Source organism: Spermophilus citellus, assembly GCF_964194105.1.
Source record: "Spermophilus citellus genome assembly, chromosome: 7".
NCBI classification, from domain to species: domain Eukaryota; kingdom Metazoa; phylum Chordata; class Mammalia; order Rodentia; family Sciuridae; genus Spermophilus; species Spermophilus citellus.
Window position 1 is genome coordinate 157,646,805 of NC_138188.1, and position 18,815 is coordinate 157,665,619.

General features: G+C 43.5%; 1 protein-coding gene across 1 annotated transcript; it reads left to right on the forward strand.

Moving 5' to 3' along the window:
* Positions 1 to 7,114: 7,114 nt before the first annotated feature.
* Positions 7,115 to 10,542, forward strand: LOC308653633 (carbonyl reductase [NADPH] 1-like). The gene is made up of 3 exons (XM_081302253.1): positions 7,115 to 7,564; positions 8,261 to 8,368; positions 9,807 to 10,542. Exons 1-3 carry the CDS (start codon positions 7,276 to 7,278, stop codon positions 10,241 to 10,243), a joined length of 834 nt encoding a protein of 277 aa, XP_081158379.1. The 5' UTR covers positions 7,115 to 7,275; the 3' UTR covers positions 10,244 to 10,542.
* Positions 10,543 to 18,815: the final 8,273 nt, after the last annotated feature.

Consider the following 18,815-nt stretch of genomic DNA (forward strand, 5'->3'; position numbering starts at 1 on the left):
AATGTAGAAGATAAAGACACTGTCTCTGAACTCTGAGCTAAGTCACCATGTTATGGCTAAAGGTGTGGTGTTGGTGATGCCTACTATTGGGTAAGGCAGTGATTATTTCTATTGTGAAGCATTGTCTTTTGTTAAAATAAACAAGATCATATTACTCTCATTTTTTTGTAGCAGTACTTGAAAACACTGGGTGAGCCCCTGTCTTTGCTTTTAAAGGTGAACCAAGAACTCCTATTCCATGGCACTGTTGCCTTTAATGAGGTCAGAATGTCTTAGGACAAACATGTTTATGCTTAAAAATATAGGCAAGACCACTGTGAAGGAATTTTAATTGTTGAGAGGAAGAATGCTGAGTTGTTACGAGTTTAGGTCCAGGACCCAGAGTACTTGGAATTGAATGTTTGTTCTGCCACTTTAAAGATTTCTTTTTAATATTTATTTGTTTTTAGTTGTAGTTGGACACAATACCTTTATTTCACTTATTTGTTTTTTTGTGGTGCTGAGGATCAAACCCAGTGTCTCAGCACATGTGAGGCGAGTGCTCTACTGCTGAGCCACAACCCCTACCCCAATTAAATGATTTTGAGTAAGAGATTTGACATCTGTGTCCCTCGGTTATGTAGGATACAAAATAATAGAACTATTGTTGGATTATATTGTTGAGAATTAAGTGAGTTAATATATCGAATATTAGTACAGGCAGAACATAAGTTTTCAGTAACCAATAGCAATTTTTTGTTTGTTTGTTTGTTTTTAAGAGAGAGTGAGAGAGGGGAGAGAGAGAGAGTGGTGCTGAGGATCGAACCCGGGCCGCACGCATGCCAAGCAAGCACGCTACCGCTTGAGCCACATCCCCAGCCCCCAATAGCAATTTTTATTGGTAATAAAAATAATCTTTCTTCATAAGTGAATGTTAAAAAGATAATCAAGGTAATTCTTAGCAGGGCTTACTTAGGATTAAGAGAGATTCATTATTAGTTGCTTCCATCCAATACATAAAGGCATTTTGTTTATTAGGGAACACTGGCCCCTGGCTTATTTGGGAGAAGGGTTTCTAGTACTCATCAAGTCAGGTTTTTTTTGTGGGGAGGGGTGAAAATAAAGCAGCATTGTAGTAGAAGCTAGTGATGCTACTGTATGTAGTTTAAAAAAAAATTAAGATCTCCCCTTCCCACATCTTCATAAGACAGCCTTGGGTATTGCATTGGAGATCCATTCCTGGGACCCAAGTAAACCCAACATCAGACCCCAGAGGCATTTATCTGCACCGAGTACCCAGGACATAGCCCTGTGAGCAAGAGAAGTGATTCTTGCAAATCTTTAAAAGTTAACTGTATACTTGTGTTTTGGGAATCCAGCATGTGTGTTGTATTGTGTAAGTGTGTGTGTGTGTGTGTGTGTGTGTGTGTGTGTGTGTGTTTTGGTACTGGGGATTGAACCCAGGGCCTTGCATGTGCTAGGCAAGTGCTTTCCATTGAGTTACATCCCCAGCCCTTTATATATTTTTTGTTTGTTTGTTTTGAGATGGGATTTTGCTAAGTTGCTCAGGCTGAGCTAGAACTTGGAATCCTTCTGCCTCATCCTCCCAAGTAGCTGGGATTATGGGCCTGTTGTACCATAGCTGGCTTGGATCTCTTTTTACTTAGGACAGAAGATGGACAGCTTGCCCTTTTGCTACTTGTTAGTAGCCATATTCTGGCTGGTCAATAGCTGGCTTGGGACGGGGAGTCCAGACTTCAGATGTGGTTGGCTGATCATTGTGTCCCCAGGGTTCATAGCTGCATCTCAAGTGAGAGCGCCAGACCCACACCTCTCCTGCTTCAGCCCTGGAAATACTGCTCCCTGCTGCTCTGATGTGAGATTGTGCCTGGACCATCTCCTGCTTCACGGGCACACCTGGGATGTTCCCACACTGGTTCATCAGCCCAGGGTTCTTTATTCTGTTGCCCACAGACTGCCTGGGTTTCTTGTTAAAAATGTCATTCTGAGTTGAAAAATATACTAAGATTCTCATGATTTTAAATAACACCAACATATTTACTAAAGAGGAGTTGCCATTACCTGGAATACTTTCAAAAGTTGATGGTGGCACAGATATTCCCTAGCTTTCCTTTGTAGACGGTTTTGAATGTGCTGTCTGTGGATTCATTGAACTAACTTTTCCATGTGTTTAATATTCAGGCAATGAATGTTCAGGCAATGAATATTAATCAGTAGGCCACTACTACTTCTTCTCTCTCCTGCTCCTCCTCCCTACTGTCAACGCAATTTCTACGTATCGAGGATAATGTGTACCAACCTGGGTTGGCACAATGAGACTCTCAGTCGTGTTGGCATCCCAGTCCCCAGAACCTATGAATCTGTTTTCTTGTATGGCAGAAAGAACATTGTGGATATGGTTAATTTTAAAGATATTGAGGTGGACTAGCTTGGTGGGCTCAGTTCATCATGATATGGTTTGAATACCCTCTTCAGACTCATGTTGAAATTTAATTGCCTTTTTGCTCTCACCTTCTTGCTCTCTTGCAAGCTTTCTCTTGCCAGGTACTGTCACATGATACCTTCTACATGTATCTACACATGATACCTTCTAACTGTGACTTGCTCATGTGCTTTCCCTGCTAACTTCATTGGCCCTTTCATTATCCCTTGAAGATCTTTTGCACGAAAATTCTGTGAGGTGGTAAAAGAGAGGTAGATTGCCGAGTGTGACTCCTGGTCTGCAGCAGTGTGGGGGTTATCAGCCACCAAAATAGACAGCAATGGGTACTGTATTTCTGCAGAGCTCCCTGCCCCCATGTTGAGGCACCTCGTACACAGTCTGTGTATCATGACCTGGTAGCCAACTCCCAGGATCTATGTGTTTGATTTTTTTTGAACTGGAATTTGAAAATGGATGATGTTCTACATTTAGTTAAAAATGACATAGCAACCATAGTTCCGAGCTGACTTTTAAATTTGGCTTGTTGTCTAATTCAGGTTCCTGATTTTTGGTGGGTAGGAACTGGATGCAGAGAGTAGGAGGCTTTGTCACTTGGACTCCCTGCCTAGTCCAGCCCTCCCTTGCCATAATCCTGCATTGTGGTCACAGTGTTGTTGGGTCAGGATGTCCTCTCATTTCTTTACTGAGATCTTGTATCAAGGCCACTAGAGTTGCCTGGAGGCCTTGTGATTTAATCTCTAGAAAGAAATGGGAGGCTGCCTCTTTCTGCTTCTCCTCTGAAAGATCTCTCTGAATGGTTCCTCAGCATCCATTAGGCCAACACAAGAAAATCTAAAATGTCCTCCTCCTACTGCAAAACCAAGGATATAATTTTATTTAGGCAACAGTTTAAATTTTGGGCCATTTAAAAAGTTTAAACTTGGAAGTGATGATTTCAAAGGCTAAGAAAAAATACGCCTTTTCAGTGATCTCCACTAAAAGGGAACCTGGACTATTGACCTGAACTTCAAAAGCTGTAAGGCTGCAAACCAATTGCCAGGAGGAGATAGGCAAGATCAGAAGAAAAGCAATGGAACTACCAAATTCTGTGCAAAGTTCTCTAGCTCAGTGCTTGGTCTTCAGTTAGAATAGTACTCAAGATACTCTGGACATGGGAGTCCGCATCATGAGAAAGTATTTACGTCTTTAGGGACTTATGTCTGTGTATTTATCATTTTTCGTAATGAAGAAATTCTTCCTTGGCCCTCACACAGCAGATGAATCTCAGGTCCTCTGATTTGGTACATTTACTTTACTTTACAGTAAAGCACTGGGTCTGTGACTGGTTAGGTCTGGTGAGAGAAAGGTCAAGCATTCCTTGGGAATTTTATTCCTTTACATTCTTTTTTAAAAATATTTTTTAGTTATGGATGGATAATACCTTTTATCTCTATGTGGTGCTGAGGATTGAACCCAGTTCCTCTTACATGCCAGACAAGTGCTCTACCACTGAGCCACAACCCCAACTCTCCTTTCCCTTCTTCCTTGGTCTTCTCCCCACAAAATGCTTCTCACTACCTTCTCTCTGAACTTCCCCTTACTCTGACTTCTTTTTATGTTTTAAAATCCCCCTTTATCTTGAAGCACTCCTACTTTGACTTTTGCCTGATTCTTAGTCTTGGCAGTCTTCTTCCATGGGGATCCTTGCAACCGGACTTGTGTATGCTAGGCTTTTTCTGTCTTGCTAGGAGGGGCTGAGGAGCTCTGGCCCAGTGTTCTGGACTGCAGGAAATCACTTTTTGGCCCCTTTGGCTCTACTTTGCACCTCAGGTCTGCTCACTAGCTGCCATACCATCTTGGGCACCTTATCGCTTCTTGAAAGCCTGCCAGGCACTCTGTCTCCTCATTCCTCTGGCACTATAGTACTTTCTACTTGCCTTTGCCAGTTCTACCCAGGGACTGGAGTCTTGTCCCTGAACCAGAGTCCATTAGCAGGATCTCTGTTACTACTCCACTCCTCTGATGCTATGTGGCTGTCTTTCAGCTTATGTCCTACAATATTCCTGTTCCTGTTCCTGCTCCAGTTTACTTGTTGGAAGACTTCATGGTTCACTTTACACGTGTACTCCTTCCCAGCCCTTCCCCCTGCGCAGTGCTCCCTGGAAGATGGTTGGTTAGTTGTTGCCAAACCCTGTGGATATTAGGCCTGACTCACTGGATTGGATTCCAAGACAGAGTCTGCCTATCCCCACCCTAGTGAGTTCTCCAGGGTCTAGGTTGGGAGCCTTCACATCTTTTCTGTCCTACTGCAGTTAACCAGCCACTGTTCATACATTTCCTGTCCCCAACATTCACCTTTGTCTTGATTCAATTCTTCCCATTGTATAATTTCTCTACCCTAGTCTTGCTAGTCTGTCTCCATATGTGATTTCTCCTTTGTGGTGTATATTTTGAAGCTGATATGAAGTATAATTGTTGATGATTGTCCCTTCCCTGGTTACTGCTCCTTTCTCCATTGTTACTATAAATATGTTTCCCAAAGAGATCAATGACTACCTCTTGAGAAGATTCTTGGCTGTGTCTCAGTTTTCTTTTTCTCTTTCTCACTTTTTCTTCTAACACTTGGAACAGCTGACCATCCATTCTTTCTTAGAACACCATCTTTTGCTGGGAATTCCTTCTCCCATTTCCCTCCTTGGTGTCTGTGACTGAGGATACCCATGATGTTATTTTTTTCTCTGATTGTTTCTGCCCTTGATGGTTTCTATACCGTATTTTCTGGAGCATTTAGCCCCATTGAACTGTCAACTCTTGTGTGGGGACCAGTTCTGAAAGCATAAACAAACCAGCCTGAAAATCATGATCCAGGGCCCTCTCTCAGGCACTGCCTTTTTAATCAGCAGGTGCTCTCATGTTCCAAGCTCCTGCACCACCAGCCATCAGGGAGTGGCCCTCCTACCCAATCTAACTCAACCCACATCCTTAATCCACAACCTCCTGCACTGGCTCACCACACCTAGAGAAGAAGGCAGCTGGCAGTGTGGAGATGCCAGACCAAACCTACTCTACTCAAACACACAAAGCCACTTCCTTAGCCAAGTGAAAAAGACAACCCAGAGGGTTACATTTCCTATGCTTCCTCTGTGTAACAAGTTTCCAACAACAACCTGGAGAAAAGGGGAGCATATGCCTATTGACAGGGGATAGACTGGGTTTGGGAGCAAGAGCAGAGAGTTTGGTTACACAACAGCAACAACAGACACCCTTCTGCTCCTGGAAATGCTGTGTCTTGGGCAGGACCCCTATACAATCTGCACATGTGATGAAGTCATACAGAAGTAACTGTACACCCATGAGTAAGGTCACAAAACAGAAGAACTCCAAAAATGACTTGTACATCCTTGTGTGATATCATACTAGAGACTGAGGGAAACTGGGGGACCCATAAGATCTCTCTTGTTTTTTTTAAAACTGCTTGTGAATTTACTATTACCTCAATAAAAAATTCCATTGAAAAAAGTGAGTGCTCTACCCCTGAGCCACAACCCCAGCCTAAAACATTAATTGTATTAATTGTAATTTGCATTAATTGTACATCAAGGTCAATTTAGATTTAAATGGCCACTGTGGTTAGTGGTACCTATGGGACAGGACAGAAATGAAACCTCTTCCCTAGTTGTAAGTTCCAAGGGATGAAGAAAATTCATTGGAACCATTGAACCAACTTATAAACTTTCTCAGCAGAAGTCCATTCCTTCATCTTAAAATGGGGAAAGAAAAGTACATCCTGACATGTGATTTCTGTGTGTGTGCTTGTGTGTGTGTGTGTGAGAGAGAGAGAGTGAGAAGGGCTGTGATGTGCCCAGACACCTGTACACTGCAGCTCTCAGAGCCAGGTAGGATGGTATTTTTGCAAATACACAGTGAAGTAACAGCTGATTTAGTAAATACTTCTCCATTCTCAAAAAGGACAGGCAAGTAGCTTTGCTTTTATATACTTAGGGTGAAATGAACAGAAATTTGATGCCCTGGACTGTTCTTTCAGTTCATTCCACAACTCTAGTTTGAAAGACTTCATATGCAGAAATAAAGGGAGGGGAAGTTCATACACAAGCCACATGTCTTTCAAGCACAATTGTGAATAACTGGATACTAGGGGGTACAGAAAGCAAACCTTAGAAGACCAGCCCTGGGAGTCAGTCCAGATGTAATCACATGACCAATCCCAATGGTTCTTCTTTACCAGGTAGTCACCTGCCAGCACCCACCAACTCCCACTGGCCTGTGTGGCAAGGTAAGGGCCTTTCTTCTTGAACCCTTTCCTTTCCCAGGGCTCTGCACACAGTCTGCTTGGCAAACCGCTCCAAAAATCCTTCAGCAGAAAGTCCAAGCCCTCAGCGTGGTTCCCAGGGATGCCAGTGATCTGCCCCAGCCAACCTCCAGGTTCACTCTGACTCCCCCAAAACATTCCTCATGTTCCTCTACAAAAAGCTACTCGATCTCACTGTTTATTCCTCTAACTGCAAAAGGAAACCACAGTTGAACAATTAAGTACACACCAATAAAACCAGGAGGCGAGTTTTGCAAAGATTAAATTGTGAAGCACAACTTTAATCTCCACCTCCCAGTCTTTAACCGCCCCAGGCGACTCCAGACAACTCTGGGCAACTCAGAGCAACTCCAGACAACTCCAGGCGAGTCACGCGTTGTACAGGGCGGGGCTGCGCCTGCGCCTGCGTGGTGGGCCGGCGGTCCCGGGCCAGCAAACTGCGGTTGCTCCACTTTTGCGCTCCAGCGGTGCAGAGGTTCTAAGGTCCGCTCTCTGCGCAGGTGTTCCGCGCAGCCCACCAGCCATGTCGTCCTGTCGCCGCGTGGCGCTCGTCACTGGAGGCAACAAGGGCATTGGCTTTGCCATCGTGCGCGACCTCTGTCGCCAGTTCTTTGGGGACGTGGTGCTCACCGCGCGCAGCGAGGCGCGGGGCCAGGCAGCGGTGCAGCAGCTGCAGGCAGAGGGCCTGAGCCCGCTCTTCCACCAGCTGGACATCGACGACCAGCAGAGCATCCGCGACCTGCGCGACTTCCTGCGCAAGGAGTACGGGGGACTAGATGTGCTGGTCAACAACGCGGGCATCGCCTTTAAGAGTAAGCTGTCGGTCGGGGTGCAAAGCTTGTAGCCCTGGGGGACCACCTTCTGCAAGCGGCTCAGGAGCGGGTGCCCTCTGCTTTGTGGGATCCAGAAAGTCTCCCTAGAAAGAAACAGAACAGCACAGATGGAAGCCATAGGGAAAGCAGAGACCGGGAAGCTGCAAGCCAAAGGGACATTGTGTTTGGGCAGCTGGGATTCATTGGGACCTTTCCAGGTTTTCTTTACAAAAAAATTTACATTAAAGCAGTTGAGTAGACTTTTGACTACTTTTGAAATAAATAATTGCAAAAAATTGATTACACCAACATAGTAAATAGACATTACCCATGACTCAGACTACCCCAATACTGCCATTCTACAAAAACAAAGAATGTTATGAAACCAGGAGATTGACTTTTTTTCGCTTTCCACATTTTTTTTAATTGCTGCATCAGAGCTGTACATGATGATGGGATTTTATGCTACATGTTCATATAGAAGAAAATATAACAATATGCTTTGGTCACTATCACTCTGCAACACTTCCCCATTCCTTCACCAACTGCTATACCCGGTTCCCAGGAGATCCCAAGTGTGAACAAGCCTGCACTAGGCACAAGACTTTACTTGGAGGGATATCCTGTGCACTCTTTTATTTCTGAGAAATTCTACCCCATGGCAACTGTTTACTGTTTTCTCTTTTTTCTTAAAAGCGGCTGATCCAACACCCTTTCATATTCAAGCAGAAGTCACAATGAAAACAAACTTTTTTGGTACCCGAGATGTGTGCACAGAGCTACTCCCCCTCATAAAACCACAAGGTGAGTGGGGTGGGTGATCTGGCCCTGCCCTCCTGCAGTCTCATCTCCTTGCCCCTGGCCTCTCCTGCTGCAGCTGTGCCCCTGCCTTGCTGGGCCTCCACCTGACAGGTGCAGCTCTACTTCCCCCGCCCCCTTCTCCAGTGGCTTGCTGCTCTGTGCACTGTTCTTCCACACCTGGCTCTTTGGTATCCTCAAGTGTCTGTTCAAAAGTCTCCTCAGAGCAGCTCTTTATTTCTTCTTTCCCTCCTACTGACAAAGGCCCTAGGATTCCATTCTGTGCACCCTCATTCAGACTCATGGACTAGGACCACCTCGATAGACCCAGCCCCACTAAACCTGTCACCTGCCCAAAACACTCCCAGACCAACTCACACATATGGATGTTCCTGATCCTCCATAACTCCTGATACCCCCAATCTGCAACTGACATTTGAGAGGATGGCCATCCTTCCTCTAAATCTTGCTGGCCACCCACCATCGTGGCCACCCTGGAGGTCACAAGACTCTGCCCCCATCAACAATGCCTATGTGCTAAGATTGTGCCCACTGAGCTGGGCATCATGGCACACACCTGCAATCCGACCAACTCAGGAAGCTGAGGCAAGAGGATTGCAAGTTCAAGGCCCACCTCAGCAAATTACCAAGGCTGTAAACAATATAGGAAGAACCTGCCTCAAACTTCAAAGAACGGGATGGGGATGTGGCTCAGTTAAGCACCTTTAGGTTCAATTGCTGAAATGAAAAATAAAAAATAAAATAAAAAAGGTTGTGCCCAGTGGGAATCGCCTAAATCCTTCATCCCAGCCCTAAACGGGCCCTCAGCTGCCCATGCACACACCTGCAAACCTCCTGAGAGGCCTCCCTTCTTGAGTCATGCCCTTTCCCAGGGCTCTGCACAGTGTCTGCTTCTGCTGAAGCTGTGCCAGGCACTCCCAGACTCCTTCAGGAGACATCCAGGCCCTCAGCATGGTTCACAGTGACACCGTGATCTGCCCCTGTCTCCCTCCTGGCTCATTTCATCTCCCCATCAAAGTGTTTCATGCTGTGCACGCCACAGACTCTCCTAGTCTTCCACTGAAAACTGCCCTAGTACTCCTCCACTCAGCAAGACCCACCTCTCATTTAGGATACATCAGCAGCCAGCCACCTTTACAACAACGAGATGTGTGGCTTAGAGTTGTCACTTGAGTGTACAGCTTCCTTGAAACTTCTGTGCTCACAGGCATCCTGTGATCCCAGGAGGTTCTTTATGGAAGTTCTTTATGCAACCACCCAGCATTCCATGTCTGTTTCTCCTATAGCTCATACTGGTAGCACTCTTTCATATGACAATTTTCTGCTCTAACATCTCAGTAAAATTGGTCTTCACTGTTCTCATGTAGATTTTAAGTTACATGTTAACACAGATGAATGTATCATGGTTTGGAATGTATTTTAGGCAGAGTGGTGAATGTCTCCAGCGTGTTGAGTCTGGTCTACCTTAAACGCTGCAGCCCAGAGCTGCAGCAGAAGTTTCGAAGTGAGACCATCACAGAGGAGGAGCTGGTGGAGCTCATGAGTAAGTTTGTGGAAGATGCAAAAAATGGAGTGCACGAAAAAGAAGGCTGGCCCAGTTCTGCCTATGGAGTGTCCAAGATTGGCGTCACAGTCCTGTCCAGAATCTATGCCTGGAAACTCAGTGAGCAGAGGAGAGGAGACAAGATCCTGCTGAATGCCTGCTGCCCAGGGTGGGTGAGAACTGACATGACAGGACCCTCGGCCACCAAGAGTCCGGAAGAAGGAGCCGAGACCCCCGTGTACTTGGCCCTTTTGCCCCCGGAGGCAGAGGGGCCTCATGGGCAGTTTGTTCAGGATAAAAAAGTTAGTGAGTGGTGAGCTGAACTCACACCTCCACCATGGTCCCCACTTGGTATCCTGCACTGATGTGACCCAAAGGACATTTATGCTTTCAAAACTATCCTTAGACCAAAAAAAAAAAAAAAAATCCCACAAGGCATCCTTATCAAGTGCTTAGGTGTCACATGTCACAGGTGGAACAGGGAAATCACTCAGGCACCACTAATTCCCTGAGGTCTTTTCTGATTCTGCTTTTCAACACAGGGAGAGAAAAGTGAAATTGCTGAAAATAACTAATGCAAATGAGAAGGTGAATAAAGGATTCTTGATAATGTCCACTCTGCAGACTGTTTTCATGCTGAAGCAAACTTCATGCCAGGAGCTTGGTCACTGTAAAAGCTAGGTCAAGGGGAGGGACAGGGGAACTCAGGCGTGGTCAGACCTAGAAGGAGCCAGGCCTTAAACACCTTGCTCTGTGGGCTATGCAGTCAGTCAAACAGGAGAGCAGACACACTTAGCAAAACAAGCATCAGAGTTGGATGTGGCCCCTGGACTATGGCTTACCCCTCCCCCAGGAAAACACACTACCACCAAGGCAAAGGCAGCTGCCCTGGTGGCTTCCCAAAGCCTTGGTCATTGTGTGAAAACAACCAGCAGCTTGAGAAGAGTGAGTGGGTGCTGTGTGCATGGTCACTTATGACTGAGCTGAGAGAAGTATTATAGAGACACCTGGATGTGAGTGTTCCTAAGTAGGAATGAAGTATCCCACAACTGTAATCTTCCCATGTGTTCCAAAATACAAAGAAGTAGAAGAGCATAACAGGATGTTTGGAATTGCAGACCACAGATGTATATATAGACATTGATTACCATTTTTCCACTTTTTTGTTTATTGTAAGCTTTGAAAACTTGGGGAGGGGGAGGGTGTGTCTTGGTGGTAGAACACTGGCCTAGCATGGGTGAAGTCATGGGTTCAGGTCCACAGTTCAGTACCACAACAATAAATAAAAATTAGAAGTGGAAAAGGAAAGCCCAGGACCTGGCACCTTACTTAGCAGTGGCTCAAGCAGAGTGGCCACACCTTGCTGTGTCTGGGTTTCTTTAACTGTCAAGCACTCATGGGATGACACGTCAGTGTAAGTGTTGAAAACGGTGCCTGGCACGTGTACCACAAAGCGTGTGCTTTTGTCACACCTGGGATCAGAGCAATGTCACCCCTGGTGGCAGAGAGAAGCCCTTGTTCACTGCCCATCGCCCAGCTGGCTCCAGAGGGCATCAGGAAGTGTCCACTGTTCCTTCCCTCCCACAGCCTAGCTCCATGCTGTCCACGCCTCAACTCTCAGGACTTCTCACTCTGCCCCAGGGGCTGCCATGCCTGGGGACCTGAAGAGGGAGCACCCCTGAGAACCAGCTCTTCTTTTAAAAGGGAGGTTTGGGGGCTGGGGTTGTAGCTCAGTGGTAGAGCGCTTGCCTCGAATGCTTAAGGCCCTGGGTTCTCTCCCCAGCACCACATAAAAATAAACAAATAAAATAAAGATATTGTGTCCATCTACAACTAAAAAAAAATACTTAAAAAATAAAAGGGAGGTTTGGTTCCCAGGTTTAACCCTTCAACAGGGTTGTTCATTTCCTCCTAGTTATTTTGTTTTTGTAAGCAGACACCAGAACATACACAATGTCTAGGTCAAGACTATAGTGATTCAAGTGCTGGCTTAGAAATGTACTTTGAAATGCAAAGATAAGTCTCCTTAACACCTTAATGACATCTGGCTTCTTCAAGAGCTCTGAAGAAATCCTCATCCCATATTCAGGTTCCTGGGCACCTCTGTGGTGGGGGAAAGAGGTCATTCCATCTTACTGCTAAGATTTGTTTTTCAACCTGAAGGGTAAGGTACACGCTGCTCAAATACATTTTTCAGAAAATGTAAAATGAGATACAAAAATAGCATTTCTGAGAGGTGTGTGCAGCGGTGCACACCTATTGTGCCACTGCTTGTGTAGGTTCAAAGCTGGAATTTGAGAGTTCAAGACCACAGGGGAGCACGTGAGACCCATTCACAGGGAAAAGAAAAAGGAAATCAGAAGAGAAAGAGAAACTGAGTCTGAACATAGGATATGAAGGGTCAGGCAGGTGTTACAACCAGCTCACCTGAAAAGTAAAGGGGCTCAGATTTAAGTGGAATAAGGGAAGTTGAGATGAACTGCAAATGGAGACCAAACTGGGGTTGGCACCCTGGAGAGGAAGCTGATTATAGCCGGCAGCACACACACCCCCACTGCAGACAGTTAGAAACATGCCCATATCTCAGAGCGGGCAGAGGGAGCCTGGGGCTCCAACTCTTCCCTTGTTATCCTACACTCTTGATGAGCCCAGAAAACACCAACCCTCCAAAGGAACCACCACACCCAGCCTGACTAGCAGCAAGACACTGGGGAGGAGGGAACCACAGGGGCTGACTGGGCGCTCTGGAGATTTACAATCACAATCCCAACTGGACCTCCGAAGCTGCTAGCCACTGCTGACTCAATCCCCAGGACATAGTTTCCCTTTCTGCAATATTACTCTTCTTTCCTCAGGTCTCCCAAAGTAATCGAGGTACATAAACATTCCCTCCCTCATGGGAGCTTTCTGGGAATCAGCCCTTCCTGTAAACACACAAAATTATAATAATTTTTTTAAATATTTGGTTTTTTAGCTATAGTGGACACAATATCTTTATTTCATTTATATGTGGACTGAGGATCGAACCCAGTACCTCACACATGGTAGGTGAGTGTTTACCTCTGAGCCACAACTCTAGCCCCATAAGAAACACTGTTTAAAGACCTTATTTGTCTTTTGTTTCTGGTTATAGAATAAGGCAGCACTTCATTCCATTAAAAAGAATGAGGGATCCCATGAGCTGAGAAAGGCAGGGTGGTTTTATAAGAATAAAAGCATTGAGGAGAGTGAAATTGGTCATTTCAAACTCTTTTCTCTTTTTGTTCTTTTAAGATATACACTGTACTTTGACATATTACATATACATGGATCATAACTCCGCATTGTGTAGAACCACAGAATGGGAGGCTACACTCAAAGCCAGTTTTCTTACTCTGGTTCAGGCACAGAGGAGCTTCTTTTGCTTCAAGCACACAACTTGAGGTGGAGCAACTCTGATCATTTGGCATTTTAAAAGGGTCTGATCATTTGGCATTTCCTGTCACTACAAGTCACTGATGTCCTCGTGATCACAGGTTTGGAGAGCTTCCATGATTCCAGCTGAAGAAAAACAACTTTCTGTCAGGACATGGCTACATGTGGATATTTCATACTTTTTCAGAGGACACAGTGTATCAGGCAGACGACTGTGACTATCAGAGGATCATACCATGAGTTTAAAATACAGCCATTAGCCAGGGTCTCCCTGAGCAAAATCAAAGAATGAGCCCAATGAGGGTCAAGGCATTTCAACCAAGTCACTGGCTCAACAACTTCTGGCACCTGAGGCTACACAATACTCAGAGGTATTATTCCATGTGCCACAAGGAGTCCCAGCAACTGCACAGATTCCTTCCTTTTCCACCAGTAAGTAGCAATTCTGTTATCTAGTATCCTATCACTGGGTTCCAATAAAACAAGGAGAGAGAACAAACCCGTCTAGGAGGCTGTCTATTGAAGGGTCCTCTTCACCACTGGAACACAGTGGCAGAAGGGCTGTTGTGAAAGCTAGCCACCAGCTAGACTAACAGATCGCTTATGTCATGTCAAGCTTTTTTGACATCACAGGTCCCCTCTGTCAAGTGACCCGAGGAAGCCACTGGATGTGAAAAGCTAATGACAGCATCTTCCTGCCAAGCAAGGAGAGATGAAGAGGCTCACAAAGGGGAGTCTTCTCTGGCCTTCTTGGGGAAAGCTGTGCACAGCCTCATGTTGTCAGCCTCCAGCGGGGTCTGCAGGCTCAATGACTCTGCTCAAGGTGGCATCAGGGTTTTTGTGGAGCTCTCTGTGTGGTTCGCACACCGACCATGAGACGTGTCCCTGTGCTCCATGTTGCATTGGCCAGCTTCAGCTCCTTGGCCTTCTGGAACAGGGAAGCTCCTCTTCTTAGAGACTCTGTGGGAGAAATCTGTATTGGATGAACCTCAAGAATTCAGGATCCAGTCCAGTCAGCAGGCAGATAATAGACTCAAACACAATGAGCAGAGCTAGGGTCTCATGACAGGTAGCCTTTCTCTAAACATACTCCAGGCTAAGTTGCTTGCAAAATAAATACAGCTTCATTAAACATGTCCTTATTCCTTCCATAATGCAGCAAGAATAGAGGTGTAACTACCACATTTGATCTTTGCTGGAACTTCTGAAGGAATCGCAGATTTGGTTTTTTCCAAAAGTCTTTCAAGGCTAGGAAGCCATAACAAAATTCTAAGTATATCCCATGACAAATGCGCCGTTTTTATTAATGTTATGCAAACAACTACATTGCAATTAAAAGAATAGTCAAAAACAGTTTCCAAAGCTGGGAGGGAAGAGGTAGCAAGAAAAAGTGTTTATTTTTCATTCACAAAAGTACAGCCAACATATTTCACATGCTATATACAATCTTCCCTTTATAAAATTCAAAAATTTTTAATATGATCAAAATTACCATCATAAAAATCTAATTTTAGGAAATATTCATCCTCCAAAACAAACAAACCCTATACCCTTCAGCAATCACTCCCAGTTCCCCTTATTCCTCCCCCCGCTGGGGAGATCTCATATCTATTTCTATCTCTAAATATTTGCCTTAACATTTATGTAAATTAAATCATATAATAGGTGATTCTGTGTCTGGCTTCTTTTATTTATTTTTTAAATAAATGATAAAAGAATGCATTACAGTTCTTATTACACATTTTTCATATCTCTGGTTGTATGTAAGTATGTTCACACCAATTTGTGTCTTCATACCTGTACTTTGGATAATGATGTCTATCACATTCCACCATCCTTGCTAATCCCCCTGCCCCTCCCTACCCCTACCACCCCTATGCCCTATCAGAGTTATGTATTTCTCCCATGCTCCCCCTCCCTACCCCACTCTGAGTCACCCCCCCTTATATCAGAGAAAACATTCGGCATCTGGTTTTTTGGTTTTTTGGGATTGGCTAACTTCATTTAGCATTATCTTCTCCAATGCCACCCATTTACCTGCTAATGTCATTATTTTATTCTCTTTTATTGCTGAGTAAAATTCCATTGTGTATATATGCCACTTTTTTTTATCCATTCATCTACTGAAAGGCATCTGGGCTAGTTCCACAGTTTAGCTATTGTGAATTGAGCTCTATAAACACTGATGTGGCTGTGTCCCTGTAGTATGTTGTTTTTAAGTCCTTTGGGTATAGAGTGAGGAGAGGGATAGCTGGGTCAAATGGTGGTTCCATTCCCAGTTTTTCAAGGAATCTCCATTCTGCTTTCCATATTGGCTGCATCAATTTGCAGTCCCACCAGCAGTGTATGAGTGTACCTTTTTCCCCAAATCCTTGCCAACACTTACTATTGTTTGTCTTCAGAATAGCTGTCATTCTTACTGGGGTGAGATGATTTCTTAGAGTAGTTTTGATTTGTATTTCTCTAATTGCTAGAGATGATGAACATTTTTTCATATATTTGTTGATTGATGGTATATCCTCTTCTGAGAAATGTATGTTCAGGTCCTTGGCCCATTTACTCATTGTTTGTTTGTTTGTTTTTTGGTGTTTAGCTTTTTAAGTTTTTGAGTTCTTTGTATACCCTAGAGATTAGTGCTCTATCTGATGTATGAGGGGTAAAAATTTGCTCCCAAGATGTAGGCGTGTAGGCTCTCTATTCAGCTCACTGGTTGTTTCTTTTGCTGAGAAGAAGCTTTTTAGTTTGAATCCACCCTATTTATTGATTTTGGTTTTAATTCTTGCACCATAGGAGTCTTATTAAGGAAATTGGGGCCTAATCTGACATGATGAATATTGGGCCTACTTTCTCTTCTATTAGACACAGAGTCTCTGGTTTAATTCCTAGGTCCTTGATCCACTTTGATGCCGCAGTCTGGCTGGGCACAAATCATGAGCCACTTGAGCAGGAACAAACTTTATTTCTGAACTTCACCAGCACACACCACACATGCTCCCCGGGAACTCTCCCGAACGCCACGCGGCTCCTCCAGGAACCAACAACCGGAAATCCCTCCTCCGGCACTTCCCCAACGAATGGGAACTCTCCAGGAATCCCCACGAGAACTCCAAAGTGTCAGGCCGAGGCAGACAGCAGGGGTCTAATATTACAATTGACTACACAGCTTAATATAACCATTATCATCTCAATGGCTTGCTGGCCTCACCTCTCAACCACTCCATTCTGGCAAAAATGCCATGCTTCATTCCGACTCGGCTATGGCTCTCAGCATCTTGAGTTGAGTTTTTTGTGTGGTGAGAGATAGGGGCTTTAATTTCATTTTGTTGCATATGTATTTCCATTTCTCCCAGCACCATTTATTGAAGAAGCTATCTTTTCTCTAATGCATGTTTTTGGCTCCTTTATCTAATATAAGATAATTGTAATTTTGTGGATTAGTCCCTGTGTATTCTGTACCATTGGTCTACCAGTCTGTTTTGGTGCCAATACCATGCTGTTTTGTTACTATTGCTCTGTAGTATAGTGATGTCACCTGCTTCACTCTTCCTGCTAAGGATTGCTTTAGTTATTCTGGGTCTCTTATTTTTCCAGATGAATTTCATGATTGCTTTTTCTATTTCTATGAGGAATGCCATTGGGATTTTGATTAGAATTGCATTAAATCTGTATAGTGCTTTTGGTAGTATGGTCATTTTGATAATATTAATTCTGCCTATCCAAGAACAAGGTAGATCTTTCCATCTTCTAAGGGTTTCTTTGATTTCTTTCTTTAGGGTTCTGTAGTTTTCATTGTGTAGATCTTTCACCTCTTTTGTTAAGTTGATTCCCAAGTATTTTTTTTTCCTGAGGCTATTGTAAATGGGGTAGTTTTCCTCATTTCCCTCTAAAAGGATTTGTCACTGATGTACAGAAATGCCTTTGATTTATGGATGTTGATTTATATTTATATGCTACTTTGCTGAATTTATTTACTAGTTCTAGCAGTTTTCTGGTGGAGCTTTTTTGGGTCTTCTAGGTATAGAATCATATCGTCAGCAAATAGTGCTAATTTAAGTTCTTCTTTTCCTATACATATCCCTTTAATTTCTTTCATCTAATTGCTCTAGCCAATGTTTCAAGAACTATGTTAAATAGAAGTGGTGAAAAGGGCATCCTTGTCTTTTTCCAGTTTTTTGAGGGAATGCCTTCAATTTTTCTCCATTTAGAATGATGTGTGCCTGGGGCTTAGCATAGATAGCCTTTATGATGTTGAGATATGTTCCTATTATCCCTAATTTTTCTAGTGTTTTGAACATGAAGCAGTGCTGTATTTTGTCAAATGCTTTTTCCACGTCTATTGAGATGATCATATGATTCTTTGAGTCTATTGATGTGATGAATTACATTTATTGATTTCCATATGTTGAACCAACTTGCATCCCTGGAATGAATCCCACTTGATTGTGGTGCACTATCTTTTTGATAGGTTTTTGTATTCAATTTGCCAGAATTTTATTGAGAATTTTTGCATCTATGTTCATTAGAGATATTGGTCTGAAGTTTTCTTTCTTTGATGTGTCTTTGCCTGATTTTGGAATCAGGGTGATATTGGCCTCAGAATAAGTTTGGAAGTGCTGCCTCTTTTTCTATTTCCTGAAATAAATTAAAGAGTACTGGTATTAGTTCTTCTTTGAAGGTCTTGTAGAACTTGGCTGTGTATCCGTCTGGTCCTGGGTTTTCTTAGTTGGTAGGCTTCTGATGGTGTCTTCTATTTTGTTGCTTGAAATTGATCTTTTTCAATTGTGTACATCATCCTGATTCAATTTGGACAAATCATGTGACTCTAGAAATTTGTCAATACCTTTGATATTGTCTATTTTATTGGAGTACAAGTTTTCAAAATTATTTTGTTTCAATTTCATTTATTTCAGCTCTAATTTTAATTATTTCTTGCCTTCTACTGCTTTTTCTGTTGATTTGTTCTTCTTTTTCCAGGGCTTTGAAATGCAATGCTATGATCTGATAAAATACATGGTAGTATCTCTACTTTTTGTATTTTCTAAGAGTTGCTTTGTGTCATAGTATATGGTCTATTTTAGAGAAGGATACATGTGCTGCCAAGAAGAAAGTGTATCTGCTTGATGCAGGTTGAAATATTCTATATATTTCAATTAAGTCAAAGTTATTCATTGTATTATTGAGATCTATAGTTTCTTTATTTAACTTTATTTTTTTTTAAAGAGAGAGTGAGAGAGAGGGAGAGAGAGGGAGAGAGACAGAGAATTTTAATATTTTTTTTTTTTTTTTAGTATTTGGCGGACACAACATCTTTGTGGTATGATTTTTCCCAACCTTTCACCTTCAATCTGTGTGTGTCTTTTCCTATCAGATGAGTCTCCTGGAGGCAGCATATTGTTGGGTCTTTTTTAAAAAAATATAATCTGCTAGCCTTTGTCTTTTGATTGGTGAATTTAAGCCATGAACGTTCAGGGTTAT